A 15332-nucleotide genomic window follows, 5' to 3' on the forward strand; every position below is an offset into this window, starting at 1 on the left:
GAAGAGGCAACTAGTCTAGAAAGCACTATAACCTTACAGAGGCAAAATAAATAACGCTTTAAAACACAAAAAGATAGATAAGCAGTTGGAGGGATAAAAAAAAAAAAAAACACACCTGAAGATTTCCTCTTTGCAACTGTAATTTCAGGTCTGCCAAAGAGTCCAGCAAAGCTGTCACTTCTGCCTCATTTGGGAAGCGTTGTTGAGCACTGGAAACAAAACAAGTTGCAATAACAGATCATTAATACATAAATGCGCAAATCCAGCTTATAAACAACTTTGAGGCAAAAAAATAAATAACGAAAAAAAAAGACTTAGTTAGACTTACCGGTGACGGTATTTCTAAGAGCCTTTCAGGACAACCTTGGAGAGAGCGCAGCTCCGCCTCTTCATTAGGAAACACATGCTACTCTTTAAAAGCCCTCCTCTTCCACCATGGCCTCAGTTATTGTGGTCCGACTCTCTGGAAGACATAGCACAGAAAACCACAACACCATGATAGATTTTATAACTTATTACTTTAACATTTAGGGAGGGTAACAGCGGTTGTCCTGAAAGGCTCTTAGAAATACCGTCACCGGTAAGTCTAACTAAGTCTTTCTCCAGTCGCCTTTCAGGACAACCTTGGAGAGGATAAACAAGTAACTTACCCTAGGGTGGGACTACTGCTTGCAGAACCTTCCTGCCAAAGGCTTGGTCTGCGGCAGACAATAGATCCAACCTGTAGTGCCTTAGGAACGTTGAGAAGTTGCTCCAAGTGGCGGCCTTGCAGATCTGCTCAGGTGTAGCGCCGGCTCTTTCGGCCCAGGAGACTGCAGTTGACCTTGTTGAGTGTGCCACAATACCTGAGGGAGGCACGACTCCTTTGGCTTTATAGGCTTCTGAAATAGCAAGTTTAAGCCATCTGGCTAAAGTACTTTTGGATGCTTTTTCCCCCTTGCGGGGACCTGAGAAAGCTACAAAGAGAGCATTTGACTTTCTGAAATCTCTGGTGACTGAAAGAAACTGTAAAAGACACCTTTTCACGTCTAGTGTATGGAAAGCTTCTTCTCCAGCATTAGAAGGGTTTAAAGCAAAAGTGGGTAATACTATTTCCTGTGACCGGTGGAATTTTGATGATACTTTCGGAAGAAACGAAGGATCCGTTTGCAGGATCACTCGGTCTGGAAAAATTCTTAGGAAGGGTTCAGTGATAGCCAGAGCTTGGAGCTCACTGATTCGTCTTGCTGACGTAATAGCCACCAAAAAGACTGTTTTGAGGATTAAGTTTTTCAAAGAACTATTCTCCAATGGTTCGAACGGAACTCCCGTCAAACCTTGTAGTACAACCGATAAGTCCCAACTGGGAAAACTTTTGAGGATCACTGGCCTATTTCGAGCTAGTGCCCTAAAAAACCTGGAAATTAAAGGTTCTCTGGACAGAGTTTTTTCTAAGTAAACAGAAAGAGCCGCTACCTGTGTTTTTAAGGTACTGGCTGCAAGTCCTTTTTCCATTCCTTCATGGAGAAATTCTAGCACTGAGACCACACTCTTAGTTTGAAAGGTCTTGGAAGAACACCATGAGTTATACTTCTTCCACACTTTAAGATAAATTGATCTTGTTACCTCCTTCCTACTGGACAGAAGAGTTTTTACAACCTTGTCCGACAAGCCTTTATTTTTCAAAATGTCTTCCTCAGAAACCAAGCGCTTAGATGTAACCTGTCTGTTTCTGGGTGACACACAGATCCCTGTGTTAGAAGGTCCTTCTTGGGAGGCAACTTCCATGGAGGTTTTGCGGCCAGGTTCAGTATAGTTGCGAACCAAGGCCTCTTTGGCCAAAAGGGAGCAATCAGAATTAGATCTGTTTTTTCTTCTCTGAATTTCCTTAAGACCAATGGAATCAAGGGAAAGGGGGGAAAGGCGTAGCACAGATGGTAGTCCCAGGGATGGGCTAGAGCATCTATGCCTATCGCCTGGTCTTCTCTGTGGAGAGAAAAGAAGTTTTGAACTTTCGTGTTTTGCTGACTGGCAAAAAGGTCTACTTGAGGATGTCCCCATTCCTTGGAGATCATATTGAAAATCTCCTGACTTAGACTCCATTCTGCTTCTATTACTTTCTTTCTGCTGAGAAGATCTGCCAGCAGGTTTTGGGATCCTTTTAGGTGGATTGCTGACAAAGAGGCCACATTTCTCTCTGCCCAAGTCAGTAACTGATTGGCCAGCTCCATCAAACCCTGACTCCTGGTCCCGCCTTGTCTGGTCACATAGGCCACTGCTGTAGTGTTGTCCGACAAAATTTGAACATGACAACCCTTCAGCATCTGTTGAAAAGCCAGGAGACCCATAAAAATGGCTTTTAGTTCTCGCCAATTCGATGACCTCCTTGCCTCCACTTTGGTCCATGACCCTTGTGCGGTCTGTCCATCCAAGTGGGCTCCCCATCCCCACGAACTTGCGTCCGTTGTCAGACGTTTGTCCGAGGGAAGGACCCATGAGAGACCTTTTGTGAGATTGGAAGGATCTCTCCACCACCAGAGGGACCGTTTTACCTTTGATGATAGAGAGAAGGTTTTCTCCAGTGACTCCTGGTGAGACCACTCCTGTAGGATGTTCCTCTGTAGGGGTCTGGAATGAAGCCTTGCCCATTGAATGGCAGGAATCGAGGCCGTAAGTTGACCTAGGACTGCCATGGCAGAACGTACTGACACTGGGAAATTCGTTTGAATCTGTCTCACTGCAGAAACTACTTTTTCTACTTTTTCTTGAGGGAGAAACACCTTCTGTAGAACTGAATTGATGGTGTAACCGAGGAACCTCATTTCCTGTGAGGGGTCTAGGTTTGATTTTTCTAGATTCAATATCCACCCCAGGCTCTCGAGATGAGCCTGGGACGTCTGGAGATCTGAAACCAGCTGATCCCTTGAACCTGCAAAGAATAAGAGGTCGTCCAGATAAGGAACAACTGAGACCCCTCTCAGTTTCAGAGGCTCCAAGGCTTCCGCCATCACTTTTGTAAAGATCCTTGGTGAGGATGAAAGGCCGAACGGCAGAGCTCTGAATTGGAGGTGCCACATTGAAGTTCCCAGGTTTATTGCCAAGCGTAGAAACTTTTGTGAGGCCTGTGCTATTGGCACGTGTAGATACGCATCCCTTAGATCCAGAGAGGCCATGAAGCACTCTGGTGTTAACAACTTTGTGATGGAATAAATGGTGTCCATCCGGAAGTGCTTGTACCTTATAGTTTTGTTCAGGATCTTCAAGTTCAAAATTAGGCGATATTTGCCTGAAGGCTTTTTTACTAAGAATATGTGGGAGTAAAACCCTTTTCCCTCCTGATCTTTTGGGACTTGGACAATAACTTCCTGTTGGATCAGATCCCTTAGAAGGTTCATCATTGCGGAAGCTTTTTCCCGATCCCTTGGTAGGGTTGTCCCATAAAACCTGCAAGGAGGGCACTCTGAAAACTCCAGACTGTAACCTTGTGCAACTATGTTTTTCACAAATGGGCTCTTGGTCAGAAGACTCCACTGAGAAGAGAAGGTGGACAGTCTTCCCCCCACAGGAGTCAGATTGTCACTTGTCTTTTGATGACTGATCCTGGGGTGACTTAAAGAGGATACCTCCTCTTCCTCTACCTCTTTGAGGAAACCAGCGCTTTTTGTTTTCTTCTTTTTTGGAGGTTTGTGGAAAAGAACGAAAATTCTTTTTAACCGGTTGTTTCTTAGCCGGGAAAGCCTTCTTTTTGTCGGCTGTTCTATCCAGAATTTTTTCAAGATCTGGTCCAAACAGTAAGTCCCCTGAGAAGGGTAACCCGCAGAGTCTGACTTTAGAGGCTGTGTCCCCTGTCCAGGTTTTCAGCCATACTGCACGTCTGGCTGAGTTCACCAGGGCAGAGGATCTAGCTGACAACTTGATTGATTCAGCTGACGCATCAGCCATGTACCTGATTGATTTTAGAATCAATGGAAAGGATTCCAAGATATCCTTCCTTGGTGTACCAGCTTCAACATGGTTCATCAGCTTTTCCACCCAACACTCCAAGTTTCTTGCCACCACTGTGGAGGCCATTGCAGGTTTTAGACTAAGAGAAGTAGAGTCCCAGGCTTTCTTTAACAGGGAGTCCGCTCTTTTGTCCATGGGATCTTTTAGTATCCCCATGTCTTCGAACGCAAGATCCGTGCGTCGAGACACCTGGGAAAAAGCAGCATCAACTTTTGGCTTTTTATTCCAGGCTTCAGAGTCTTTATCTTCAAAGGGAAATCTTTTCCTTAGACTTTTAGAAAAGAAGGGGCCCCTTTCTGGATCTTTCCACTCTTTTCTTATAGTATCTGATACTACCTTGTGCACTGGAAAAACCTTATGTTTGGAGGCATCCAGACCCTGGTACATTTTGTCATGAAGAGATAATTGTACCTCCTCTTCTTGAATATCAAGTGTAGTATAAATTGCTTCAAGAAGATCATCTACTTCATCTAGAGAGACTTTATATCTGGTATTTCTGTACTCTCCTTCCTCTTCCTCCTCATCTGAATCCCTGAGAGAGCGAAGAGTACTTGTCCCTTCATCCCCTGAATCCACACCCTCTGACCTTGAGGTGGAAGCTTTTGGGCTGGGTGGTAAATGTTGGGGTTCAGCTTGCACTGCTGGAGTCTGAACCAACATAGATTTGACCGAATTCAAAGAACTTGCAAGTTCTTGCACTGAAGAAAATAACGCTTTATATTGCTGGGATGTCTCTTCTTCCACTAAATCCTTAATACAAGATTTACACATTGCCTTCTGCCATGAATCTCTAAGAGGGTTTTTGCAGGAAGGACATTTCCTTTGAGTTGGTGGCTTTTTAGTTTTTTGTTTCTCCTAAAACACAAAAAAAGGGTATTTTACCATTGGAGAAACAATAGGTTTTTTACAAACAAGGAAAAAACCGCCACCACTTTAAAAGGAAGATGTGATAAAAGATCCACAGCTAATCAAACACCACCCAGTGCAACTGTCAGGGACCGAGAGAAGTTACCTCTGACCCTGCAGTACAGGCTCCCTTAAGGAGGACAAATAACAAACAACCAATAAGCCCAATAGTAAGGATAGAGGCACCGCTGTACCCCCCTACCTGGACCTGAGCAGCGTCTGAGGCGCCTGTCTCCGCCATGGCTGTAGGTTCTTCCATCGCCGAGAGAAACACAGCCGGGACTGAATGATTTTTAAATCTTTCCCGGGTCCGCGCGTCATCAAAGACGGCCGGAACCGGAAGACGCCGCTCTTAGGCCTGTCTCCTGACCTCTGCGTTACTAGGCGACGTGAACCACGCGTCACCACGCCTCTACAGGAAACTACGCCGCTGTGCATGACGTCACCCGCCCGCCAGGACCCGGGACCGTCATGCGGCGTTTTAAAAATAAAGACCGCCAACGCGGTAGTATGCCGCCCGGCCACCTGAGCCAGAACAGCGGACCCCTGGGCACTCAGCGCCGCTTCCTGTAGAGCCTTCACTCCACTGAGCAGGGAGAGGCTGGAGACTCCGGAGGACTCCCCCCACCCTTAGGGGAGCCTGGGATGGCCACTGCACACCAAACAGATAAAGGTAAGGCTTACCCCTCCAACCTTGGAAAGAGCGCAGCACCCCTGGTCCACAAGCATGCGCTTCCACCATGGCGGAGGAAACACAATAACTGAGGCCATGGTGGAAGAGGAGGGCTTTTAAAGAGTAGCATGTGTTTCCTAATGAAGAGGCGGAGCTGCGCTCTCTCCAAGGTTGTCCTGAAAGGCGACTGGAGAAAAAAAAAAGTTACCTGTCATTTTTATTCTGCACCCATTTTTTAACTTGTAGTACGGTGTAAAATAGCTGCTGCCAGACTGTCTGCATCTGACTAGTCAGTGAGCCCATACTTTTATTGGGGCTGGCTGTGTCAGTCCAGGTTTGGCTCTTTCTTGATGCCAACACACGCTCTTGTTCTTCCAAATCTGCCAGCATGTGCTGCAACTCCTGGATACGACGCTTATCTCGCTCATGTTGTAACTGCAAGTCCTATGTGAAGAAAGAGTATTGTAGATAAAAATTTGGATAAAGCAATGTGGTATTCAATAAATATGCCTAATTTAGAGCTGAAGGCCAAGAAAAAAAGTTCTCATACATGTTCTTCTATAGCCACAAGAGAACTAAATACATATTGTGTACCAATTTAATTTGCAAACTTAAGATATAAAGCTTGCAACACAGCAGAGACAGTATTCACTGTGCTGAGAACAGCAATGGCTGGGACCAAGGAGGTCCATCTACTACAGGCCATCTGCAGAAAATTATAGGGAAGTAGATACATGACCAATTACCCTGCAGGTGACAGAGCAGCAGGACTGGCCTTAATTGTGGAAATCGTCTGCACAGAGGCAAAGTGCAGGAGTTTTCATGATGCAAATACACCAAGTTGAGGATTACACAACAATTTTATTTAGATAGTATTTGTCAAGCACTAAAATCAGCTTTGAGCCACACATGGGCAACATGTGGTCTTCCATTGGTTATGGAATTTAAGTTACTACCCAATCCAGCCAACAAAAGTACATGTTTTCTGGTCGTTTACACTAAAACCCAAACTATCTTTCCCTGTACATTTTGTGGTAAAATCATGAAAATAGAAAGTTTGTCGTCACATTGGCAACTTAGTCGCTGGTGAAACTTTGCCTGTGACAGTATAGCCAATAGTCTACTCTCCTTGCTGGCCGAACAAAAGCAAGAAGTCACTGTTCCCAAGCAAGAAACAGAATCTTCAGTACTTTGGAAAAAACAACAGCGTAGCTTCTAATAAAGTGGAAGCTGCACCTTTGGTACTATGCCACCAGCAGCAGAATTACCAGTGAAACAAAGCTTATCTACACTGGAAGAAGAAACTGAAGTCTGTGAGCTTTTTGTCTGGGTCTGTCAGCATGCAATTGTTTATGTACTGTATAAATGTGGATTTCCAATCAAAGCAGACTTGGGGTCATATATTCTGAGTTTTGGCCTAAAAACACTGACTGTAGGACAAACATTGGGTGTCATTGCCATGAACCACATTTCTAGTTTTCAGTTCTTACCATTATCTGCCTTTCCTGCTCTCCTTCTCGTGCTCGAGTAACTTCTGTCTGCTTTGATCTAGTCATTTCTTTTTCACGTTCTTTTGCCCAAACTCTTTCCTCCTCCTGAAAGGTCAGTAACTGAGCTTGGTACCGATCTCGCTCTTTCTGCAGACAAAATTCTCGCTCTTTCTGCTGCTCCATCACACTGTCCAGTTGTTGTTTTTGACTTTGCAAGGCCTCTAAAAGTGCACGCAGTTTAACTGCTGCCTCCCGCTCTTTTAGCATTTCTTCCCGACAGGCTTGAACTTCATATTCTAGCTGACGCTTTGCATCAACAGCTTGTTTCTGTGTCTTTTCCATCATTGCAGCAAGGTCTCTGGAAGAGCGTCTTTCCTCTTCCAATTGATTTTGTAATGTTACCACTATTTTGCGTTCTTGATGCCTCTCTTCCTCCTGTCTGCAAAGCTCTTGGCTTTGCTGTTGTCTAAATTGCTCCACAACATTTCGCTCAAGGGTCAAGGCACTTGACAAACTGAATGAATACTGCTTTTCCTTTTGCAGTTCAGTCTGCATCTCTGATAGTTTCTTGTGCTCCTGAGCAAGAAGAGCCTTACAGCGAGACTGCTCTATTTCAAGTTCTTTCCTGAGATTACTAGAGCAAGTCTGTTCTTGAAACAAAGCTGCAGAAATCTTGGCGTTAAGCTTTTTTTGCTCTTCCAGTGACAAAAATGACTCCTAAAAAGTAGTAAAGGAGATGATGAATTAAAAAGTGAATTACAAATACAACAAGAAATTGGAACACTTAAAAGTTGCCCGGCTATAAAAGTTAACAGGGCTTGCATATTTTTCTGGTTTATCCAAGAGTAGGCAGTTAAAAGTCTGAAGTCTGATTAACAAAACTACCCAGTCCATGCTGTTAATCAAGCCATGTGGAACTCCGTGGACAGCAAGTCAGGCCGACTATAGAACTACAGGTCTTACTAGAAGCTGAAAGGATGCAAAATTAAGTAGTAATCAACCAATATTGTTTTTTGGTTTCCGATATTTCGGCCACCTCTTAGGTCGATAGCCAATATTGTTTGCCGATATTCTGTACATTTAAAAAAACAATACTTTTTTTTACACTTTAAATCAGTCATTTCTGTCACAAGGAATGTAAACATCCCTTGTGACAGTAATAGGCAGTGATAGGTACACTTTATGGAGGGATCGGGGGTCTATAAGACCCCAAACCCCTCCTCTGCACTTAAAAGTATTCAAAAACTTAAAGATCTGTGTTTTTATATACTTTATATATTTTTTCCCCCACAAAGAGCTCTTTTGGTGATATTTATTGACCACTAGGTCTATATGGCCAAATTCTGATTGAGACTTGACTGTATAAAAGCCAGAAGGTGAAGTACAGAGTAATTGCTGGGATTGAATTGCCATTGTGCACACCAGGTAAAGAAGGATTTCCAGGTACAATATTACATCTTTTTGTAAGCGTCTTTCCTTGCTTACAGCAAAGTAGGAAAAACAGACACCAAGACCTGTTTATCTTTTGAAAACCTGGGCTTCACCATTCATGTCATTAAAGCGGGATTCCACCCGCGATTTTTTTTTTGTAGCTGTAGCTGCTGACTTTTAATGAGGACACTTACCTGTCCTAGGCACCCGCGATGATGGGCCCCCGACGGCGATCGCTTGGTCCTGGCGCCTCCATTCTTACTAAGGGAAACGGGCAGTGAAGCCATACAGCTTTACTGTCCGTTTCCAACTGCGCATGCACGGCGCTTTGTGAATGGGCGGCTGCCTCCTGGGATACACACAGTTCCCAGAAGGCAGCGCGCCCCATTCACCAGAAGACACCGCGATGGAGGACAAGGAAGAAAACGACCGCAGTGGATGAAGAGCTAGTTCCGCATAGCAACAGCCCTTTCTGGCGAGTATATAAAAAAATTTTTTTTTGAGTTAACTGCTAAAAGTCAAAGTATGTCTATATATTAGTTTTCTCTCTTTGAGCAGACAAGGCAGAATTCACACTGGGGGAAAGCCATAGATTGGCCTGAACTAAGACCAGGTAAAGGCATCTGAAGCGAGCCAAAAGAGAAACCTTGGTCCAGGCAACAAGCAGAGGTAGTTGGTTTTCGAATCTGGAGGCCAAGATGTCTACTTCCAAAGTTCCCTGTTTTGGGAACTATCAGGTGAAGATGTCTGGGTGAAGGGGCCATTCCCCCTGGATTCATACGGTGGAGGATGGAGGTAGTCCTCTTTTCAGTTGTCCACAACGGGATGTGGACAGCAGAGATTCCCGGCGTGTCACCGAGGACCCAGTGCGCGTGCCTGGCGGCTGCGATGGCCGCCGGGCACCTGCGATTGCTCAGTAACTGAGCAGGAAAGTGGATTTGTGTGTGTCCCTTGTATATAGGGACAACCATCGTTCACCTCCCCCAGTCACTCCCCTCCCCCCACAGTAAGAATCACCAATTAGGGAATACATTAACCCCTTCCTCGCCCCCTAGTCTTAACCCCTTCCCTGCCAGTCACATTTATACAGTAATCAATGCATTTTTATAGCAGGGATCCCAAACTTGTCCCTCTTCTTTTGTTTATAGCGCAATAAATAAAAAACGCAGAGGTGATCAAATACCACCAAAAGAAAGTTCAATTTGTGGGGAAGAAATTATAAAAATTAAAAATGTCATTTGGGTACAGTGTTGCATGGCCGCGCAATTGTCATTCAAAGTGTGACAGCGCTAAAAGCTGGTCTGGGCAGGAAGGGGGTGAAAGTGCCCTGTAGGCAAGTGGTTAATATAGAAAGGGGGGGGAAAAAAAAAAAGCAAATGCGGCTAAATGCTGCATTAAAACGCAGCTAAACTGACATTTTTAGATGCCGGTTTCTAGCTGTCAAGTTAAATCATTCAGAAGAGGTTGAAAGTCCCCCCCATGTACATGAAGCCAAAGAGCGGTTTCTCTCCAAAGGAGAAGAGGCCCATCACCATACGACATTAGCAAAAAACGAATGATCCATGGAGTGGAGGGGGAGGCTCCAAGGGGTCGTCCTCAATAGCTTTGTCAGTGTCCAATCACCTAAAAAGCTACAAGCCTATAACCCCGGGTCTATGAATAATTTGCCTGTATTCAATATAATTAAGTAAAAACTGTTTCGACTTTCTATACACTTTAATCCACATGGAGACCATATATGTATTAATCCAGGCTTCAACTTTCAATGCCTCACCTGCAGAGACTTCTCCCTGTGCGCAAGTTTTTGTTGAATGATATTTTCTTCTTCAAACCTTTGGCTTTCCACCTCTCGTTGAGTCTGCACCGTTTGCATGAGGACAGACATGGCCTCCTCTTTACTCTCCAGCTCATTCCTATGTGTTAAAAGAGGGGAAGAATGAAAAAAAAAAAAAAGAGCTCATTATAAGAGCATTAGAATCTGGTTACTAGGGACAAACTGTTTACATGTGAAAAAGTAAGAAATACAGATTTATATTAATCTCAGAAAAGGACAATACACATGTGAACTGCAGAAATGAAATTTCATTACGAGTAGTAAAATGGTGATGACATGACAAGACCCACATGCAAAACTTGACATAAGCCTTATGGACTTTTTCTTATTACAATTGGAAGAGGCTCACCGATATAGGTCAATAATCCAGACTTGTCAGAAAACCATATCAGAGAAGAAAAGTGCAAAAAAGGCCTAATATTGCACTGCCGGCGCTTAGTGTTGCAAAAACACCTTAGAGTGACTCAGTGTAAAAGAGGAATAAAGAATACCAGAAATAAATAAGAGAACACCACAAAAGTGAAAGTGGTGTTATCTAAAAAGCAGCTATTTAAATAAAAACGGGAAAACCCATTTAAAAGATGTGTAAACAAGTATCTAAAAAACGTGAACCAAAGTTCAAAAGATAAACAGCGCTATTGAATTGTTAAATCAATTCAGAGAATAAAGGCCAGTGGACACAGTTGGTGTCAAAGGTGTTTAGATCATAAGTGTAAGTGCACCAAAAACAGCTCAAAGAAAGATACCTACGGTATATAAGCGGTTAAACTCACCCACCAGGGGTGTAAGCCTACCACAGCACAGCAAGATTAAAGCTCTGCAGTTACACCATCTGGTCCTCCAGGTATTGATAAGGCAGAGCCCGTCTCAGCAAAGTGTCATGTAAGAGAAATAAAGGTACAGATGATAGTGCAATATTGTCTAGATGAAACTGGCTCAGATAAGTGAATTGACCTAAGGTGAATGCCCGTACAATATAAAACTGTTAAATAAGCATATAAACAGTAAAGGTTTCACCGCCGTTTTCTATCCTCCAGGGGCCGCGCGCGTGCCATGACTAAGCACTGACTAAGTGCGAAACGCGTCGGCCATACTGTATCTTGTTGGTTTGCAGTGACTGTTTGTGCAGTTGAAAAATAAAAAGACAACTTTTTTAAGTGATTTTGGAGTGCGGTTGTCCAGTTCTCGTCCATTTATTTGCTAACCGCTTATATAGGTATCTTTCTTTGAGCTGTTTTTGGTGCACTTACACTTATGATCTGATCACCTTTTACACCAACTGTGTCCACTGGCCTTTATTCTCTGAATTGATTTAACAATTCAATAGCGCTGTTTATCTTTTGAACTTTAGTTTTTTAGATACTTGTTTACAGAAAACCATATCAGCCTATTATACAGTATCTCACTTGAGTACACCCGTGACCACGCAAAAAAAAAAAAAAAATAGGATTTTTTGTACTCACCGTAAAATCCTTTTCTCTGAAGTCCATGGACGGACACAGCTCCTTAAATCTTGACAAGTGGGTTATGTTCCCTGTTTACAGGAGAGGACTAGGCAGAAACATGTTAAATAGTTAAATACATGTTACATTAACAGAGTTGAACAGCCCCGCCCAGGGGGCGGTCCCTCCAGACATAACCCTCCTCACTGCAGCTTGCAGCCTCAGTTCGTAACAAGCAGTACAAACCTAAAAAGGAGGGGTGGGAGCTGTGTCCGTCCATGGACTTCAGAGAAAAGGATTTTACGGTGAGTACAAAAAATCCTATTTTCTCTTATCGTCCATGGACGGACACAGCTCCTTAAATCTTGACAAGTGGGACGTCCCCAAGCAGTGTCAAAAAACGAGGGGTGGGAAATTTATCAGTAAAAACAATTTTAACTTCACCCCAAAACAAGCAGAACTCCTCAACGGAGGAGGTGCAACTTTAAACAGCCGCCGGCAAAAACTAGCGGCTGAAAAAAACATAAGATGCACTCACAGCAACCATGTAAATTCTGGAAAAAGCGTGAACGGACGAGCAAATCGCCGCCTCGCACACCTGTGAGACCGACGCATGATGTCGGAGAAAAAAAAAAAAAAAACCCAGGAAGCACCAATTGCCCTGGTCGAAAGTGCCGTGACCGGAAAGGGGGGCCCGCCCTTAGGAGCATAGGCCTGTATGACGGCCTGCCCGATCCACCGAGAAATGGTGGTCGACGAGACCGCCAGGCCCTTTTGTGGACCAGACACCGACACAAAAGAGAGTCAGAAGCTCCGAAATGGAGCCGTAGTAGGCTGGTATACCCGCAAAGCACGGACCACGCCTAAAGTATGAAAGGCCAAAACCTCCTTCGGAAGAAGGGAAGGTCGCGGGCGCACCATCACCTAATCCTTATGGGGGATCAAGCATGGCGAATTAAAGAGAAAACCGCCAACTCAGAAACCCCTCTAACAGAGGTAAAGGCCACTAAAGGGGCCACCTTCTGAGATAGTGTCAAGAGAAAATCTCTCTGATGTTTCCAAAAGGAAGGTTCCTGAAGAACCGAGAGCACCAGAGTCAAAACGCATGGGGGAAGAGATGGGCCAAGAGGGGAAAGTATATGACAAACCCCTTGCACACAAAAAAAGGGGACCCACCAGGGAACGGGCCGCAAAAAGGCCACTAAAAGAACACAGCCAAGGCTGAAATCTGCCCCCAAACGGTGCTTTAAGCAATTTTTAGATCCAATCCAAGCTTTAAAAACAGCAGGACCCTGGACACCGAGAGTACACCCGTGGACGTCACTCCATCCCTTCGCACCAAGAGAGGTGCGACGGTAGATCCTCCGGAAGAAGACTACGGTGCCCTGTTGAGATGACAGAGTCAGACAGACCCTGGTCACCTAAAGTCTGGCTTCCAATAACCATGTTAAGCAAGTCAGTGACTGTACAACAGGAGGAAGTATGGGACCTTGAGACAGGAACCTCCTGTACCAGGCGCCCGATATCAGCGTACCAAGGACGCCGAGATTAATCTGGAGCTTTTAGAATCATCGGGATCTCCTCAGCATCCACTCTGTGGAGCGGCCGAGGAAGCAACTACCATGGAGGAATGGCAAAAAAATCACCGATACAGACAACACAGGGCCACCAGCGCGACTGACGCGTCTGTACAAGATCACTAGACCTGGCCACTAACTGACACCCTTGCGGCGGAGACAAGCTGCCAGGAGATCCATGCCATGTGAGGCTCACCTCCTGTAAGGGAGCCGAAACACCCCAAGCACAAAGACCAGTCGCCCTGGTCCAGCATCTGGCGACTCCAGTAGTCCGCCTGCCGGCATACCTGATGGTAGACTGAAGCCACGGCCGTGGCGTTGTCCGGCTGAAACCAGATCGGTCGACCACAAGGAGAAGCATAGCCTGATCGCCTAAAATAGTAGGACAATGAACAGTAGACAGCACCTGGTATTCCCAGGCGGTCTCCCACCAGGCACTAGCCAGGCCCGACCCTGGGTAGCTACCGAGACCAGACACATTCAAGGAGGTGTGGTCATAGGTCCACGCAAGTCCAGCGACTCAGGGCCGACTGGACCCCCCAGTTTTGTGAACCTCCAGGTTCACAACCCGTGAGCTGGCATCCGTCGTAAACACCGACCACTGGAAGGAAGAAACAACTTCCCGGACCGAAGAGTCGGGAATCTCTGTCACCAACTCAGAGAGACTCTGACTAGGTGGCGCACAGGAATCTAATGATTTCAGAGACAAGAGATTTTTACCACCTGGACAGTAGTTCCACTGGAAAACCAGGGTGTGGAACTGGGCATACAGTACCACCTTGAAGGAGGCTACCCACAGACCCCGAACCAGCAGGCGCCCGGAGAGAAGACCGATTGCGTGATGCCAATACCTTCTCTGCAGACTGAAGAGTCTGCAATTTCTCCAGGGGAAGAAGGACCTTTGCCACTGAGGAGTCTGGATCAACACTAGATACTCCAACGCTGAGTTGGAACCTAGCATGCCCATAATTTGAACCCTGGGTCGCACACATGGAGGGCAGGCTTGCTGCCACTGAGCTACACTTTCTGGCCTAAACATTTAACATCCACCCGAATCTTCGGAGGGTCTGAATGGGAATAACCCATCCACTAGGTCGGAGACAGAAGCTGCTCTCAGAAGAAAGTCGTCAAAGTAGCCAATGAGGCAAAGCCTCGCTGTCCCAACAAAATTCAAATAAGTGCGAGCTCCTAGCTGAAAACCCATGGTGCTGACGCCAGATCAAAAGGGAGGGCCACAGGCTGACAGAGACCCTTCTCTCATCACGAAGCACAGAAAAAAATACTGTGACATGTGCAAAACGGGACATGCATGTATGCGTCCCTGATGTCCGAGGACGTCATGACATCCCCCGGATACCACCGAACAAATGGATTCCATGCGGAACTACCCGACGTTCACAAAGGTATTTAGGGCCTGAGGCCCATAGAAAACCCCCAAAACTCTCGTCCTGCAGGAAAGGTAAAATTACCTTGCAGCTTAGCAAATCCCACACTGCCCAAGGCAGACCGACGGGCCGGGAGGGGAAGACACAAGGACAGAACTTTGTTCTGTGGATAGGAGGAAACCCTATCTAGTACTCCGAAGAGACCACCTCGCAGACCCACTAGTCGGAGAGCAGGGAGGTTTCACTGAATTGTGAACCTGCAAGCCGCCCCTCCCACCTAGAGACAGGGAGGGAAGGCTACATACATTGTCAGGATTTGGGTGCCGGCGTGATCGGCTTATGCACCCAGGGACAGATTAGTCCCCCAGCTGGGCCTTTGACGGCCTGGGAGGGTTGCCCCTAAATAATACACACACATAGTGTGTATGTATATTATGTAGGTGTATGCACACATGTCTTTGGAGGAAACCGGAGTACCCGGAGGAAACCCACGCAGACACAGGGAGCGACAATGCAAGCTCCAGGCAGATTGGCGTCAGTGTGCAGATTGGCGTCAGTGTGCAGATTCGAACCAATGACTCTTTTGCTGCCAAGTAATGGAGTTAAGCAC

General features: G+C 45.6%; 1 protein-coding gene across 3 annotated transcripts in view; it reads right to left on the reverse strand.

Annotated features, from left to right (window-relative positions):
• PCNT (pericentrin) overlaps positions 1 to 15332 on the reverse strand; it is a 148294-nt gene that overhangs the window by 14528 nt on the left and 118434 nt on the right. For all 3 annotated transcript variants that reach the window (XM_040357593.1, XM_040357594.1, XM_040357591.1), the window contains 4 exons: positions 10259 to 10397; positions 7054 to 7770; positions 5772 to 6007; positions 116 to 209 (listed from right to left, as the gene is read on the reverse strand). In XM_040357593.1, the coding sequence (XP_040213527.1) occupies positions 116 to 209; positions 5772 to 6007; positions 7054 to 7770; positions 10259 to 10397 (1186 nt within the window). The remainder of the gene's footprint in view (positions 1 to 115; positions 210 to 5771; positions 6008 to 7053; positions 7771 to 10258; positions 10398 to 15332) is intronic.

This window comes from Rana temporaria, chromosome 6 (assembly GCF_905171775.1).
Source record: "Rana temporaria chromosome 6, aRanTem1.1, whole genome shotgun sequence".
Lineage (NCBI taxonomy): Eukaryota > Metazoa > Chordata > Amphibia > Anura > Ranidae > Rana > Rana temporaria.